At 41.0% G+C, this 2,016-nt stretch overlaps 1 protein-coding gene across 2 annotated transcripts in view; it reads left to right on the top strand.

Annotated features, from left to right (window-relative positions):
- The window catches only part of URB2 (URB2 ribosome biogenesis 2 homolog (S. cerevisiae)), a 32,249-nt gene extending 31,859 nt beyond the window's left edge, over window positions 1-390 (top strand). Inside the window, exon 10 of one of the 2 annotated variants that reach the window (XM_003791017.3) lies at window positions 39-390. In XM_003791017.3, coding sequence (XP_003791065.1) covers window positions 39-236 — 198 coding nt within the window. In that variant the 3' untranslated portion in view covers window positions 237-390. The remainder of the gene's footprint in view (window positions 1-38) is intronic. The other variant, XM_023513912.1, reaches the window with a different exon arrangement.
- Window positions 391-2,016: the final 1,626 nt, after the last annotated feature.

The raw sequence follows: 2,016 nt of genomic DNA, 5'->3' as shown, positions 1-2,016 counted from the left end.
CCCCGTGTGATCTCACAGGCGTGTGCCTTTCTTCTCAGGTAACCTTGTATCCAGCTGTGAAAAGCCTCCTGCAGGAGGGCATCTACCTCATCCTGGACCTCTGTATTGAGCCGGATGTCCAGTTCCTGCGGGCCTCACTCCAGCCAGGAGCAAGAGATGTATTTAAGGAGCTGTACAATGATTATCTCAAGTACCACAAGGCTAAACATGAAGGAGAGAAAAGATACGCTGTCTAAGGCCATCAGTGGCCTTTACGTGAGCTGAACAAGGTGGAGGAGGAGACTTGGGATCTATATGCAAAATCCTTTGGGGTTTATGTATTATATTTTGATGCAATTTATGCCATGTCTTTCTTACTGAATAGTTTTTGCTCTATATTTTTATGTATTAAGTATTGCAGTAGAATCCTGAAATTTAGCATAATCCTGGAATAATGAGATGGATCCAGTAGAAAATTGCTAACTGTATTGTAACCTTTCTATATGTGGTTCTTGTCTTTTTTTTTTTTTTAATTTGATTTATTTATTTTTATTTTTTGGGACAGAGCCTCAAGCTATCCCCCTGATAGAGTGCTGTAGCATCACAGCTCACAGCAACCTCCAACTCCTGGGCTCAAGCGAGTCTCCTGCCTTAGCCTCCCCAGTAGTTGGGACCACAGGCGCCCGCCACAATGCCTGGCCATTTTTTGGTTGCAGCTGTCATTGTTGTTGGGCAGGCCCGGGTTGGATTCGAACCCGCCACCTTAGGGGTATGTGGCTGGCGCCTTAGTACTTGAGCCACAGGTGCCGAACCTGGTTCTTGTCTTGATTCAAGACACTTGTTTGGTGTACCCTCTCCCCACTAGGAGCTTTGTAGAACTTATTTTTTTTATGTAAGGTACATGAGTATATAATTAAGCTCTATTTAATGTTCTTGACTTTAAAGTAACATGGGAAGCATTCTCCAAAGTATCACTTTTTCTGCCTGCCTTCTGAGTAAGCTCTCTGATCAAGCTGAGGGAAGCCAGCGCCTGGTGCCTGAGGTGTCTGGTCTGGGCAGGGACAGAGAGTGGCCCTGTCAGGTAGTAGAGGCTCTTTAACAATGGTGCTGGCTCCTGCCTGGTCTTCTGCTTTAGCTCTCTCTGACATTTCTTCTGGAATTTTTCTTTTTCTATTCAATTTAAGAAATAATTTTACTTGTTTTTTCTTATTACCTAAGCAATATATTTTTACTGTAGCAACTTCAGAAATAAAAGATAAAAAACCTTTTAAAAATTCAAAGTCAGAGCTACCCAAGTGACCTCTGTTGTCACCTTGGAGCGTCTTGTCTCCCCCGCTGTACTGTGCATAAATATGTATGGAGATATGTATATAAATAAATATATGCTGGCCAAATTGGATCATAGATTTTTTTTAAATTTAGGGTTCCCTAACCTTTTCCCTTCGTAGTATTTCTATAACGCTATTGGGTGAATCAATGAGACATGGACACTTTTAGTGGCTGTGTGGTAGTCCATTGACTAGATAGCTGTTTTATTTATTTTTATTTGAGTCCTCCATAATCAAACACTGGGATATTTGCAAATTTTCTTTGATGTATGGTGCCTGAAGCTGAATTATTTCCATAAGATGAATTCCCATGAGTTGTACTGCTTATGAGAAAACCGTGCCAGCTTTAAAGGATTTACATAAATACTACCAAATTTCCCTCTAGAGAGTATTCTATTTTCTCCCTAGTGAATCAACTATTAGTATTTATTTATTTGCAGTTTTTGGCTGGGGCTGGGTTTGAACCCACCACCTTTGGTACATGAGGCTGGCGCTTATTTAATATTATTGATTTTTATTTTTTAATGCTTCCTCGATAGGAGGAAGGTGGTATTTTGTTTTGAGTTTCTTTAGTTTTAAGAGAGTATATATTTTTCATATCTGTCATTTACATTTTTAACATAGGCTGGGTGCAGTGGCTGACGCCTGTGATCCTAGCACTCTGGGGGGCTAAGGCAGGTAGATTGCTTGAGGTCAGGAGTGCGAGACC

This window comes from Otolemur garnettii, unplaced genomic scaffold, assembly GCF_000181295.1.
Source record: "Otolemur garnettii isolate 467f Iridium unplaced genomic scaffold, OtoGar3 scaffold00045, whole genome shotgun sequence".
In the NCBI taxonomy this organism is placed as follows: domain Eukaryota; kingdom Metazoa; phylum Chordata; class Mammalia; order Primates; family Galagidae; genus Otolemur; species Otolemur garnettii.
This window is presented reverse-complemented; position numbering and strand designations above follow the sequence as displayed.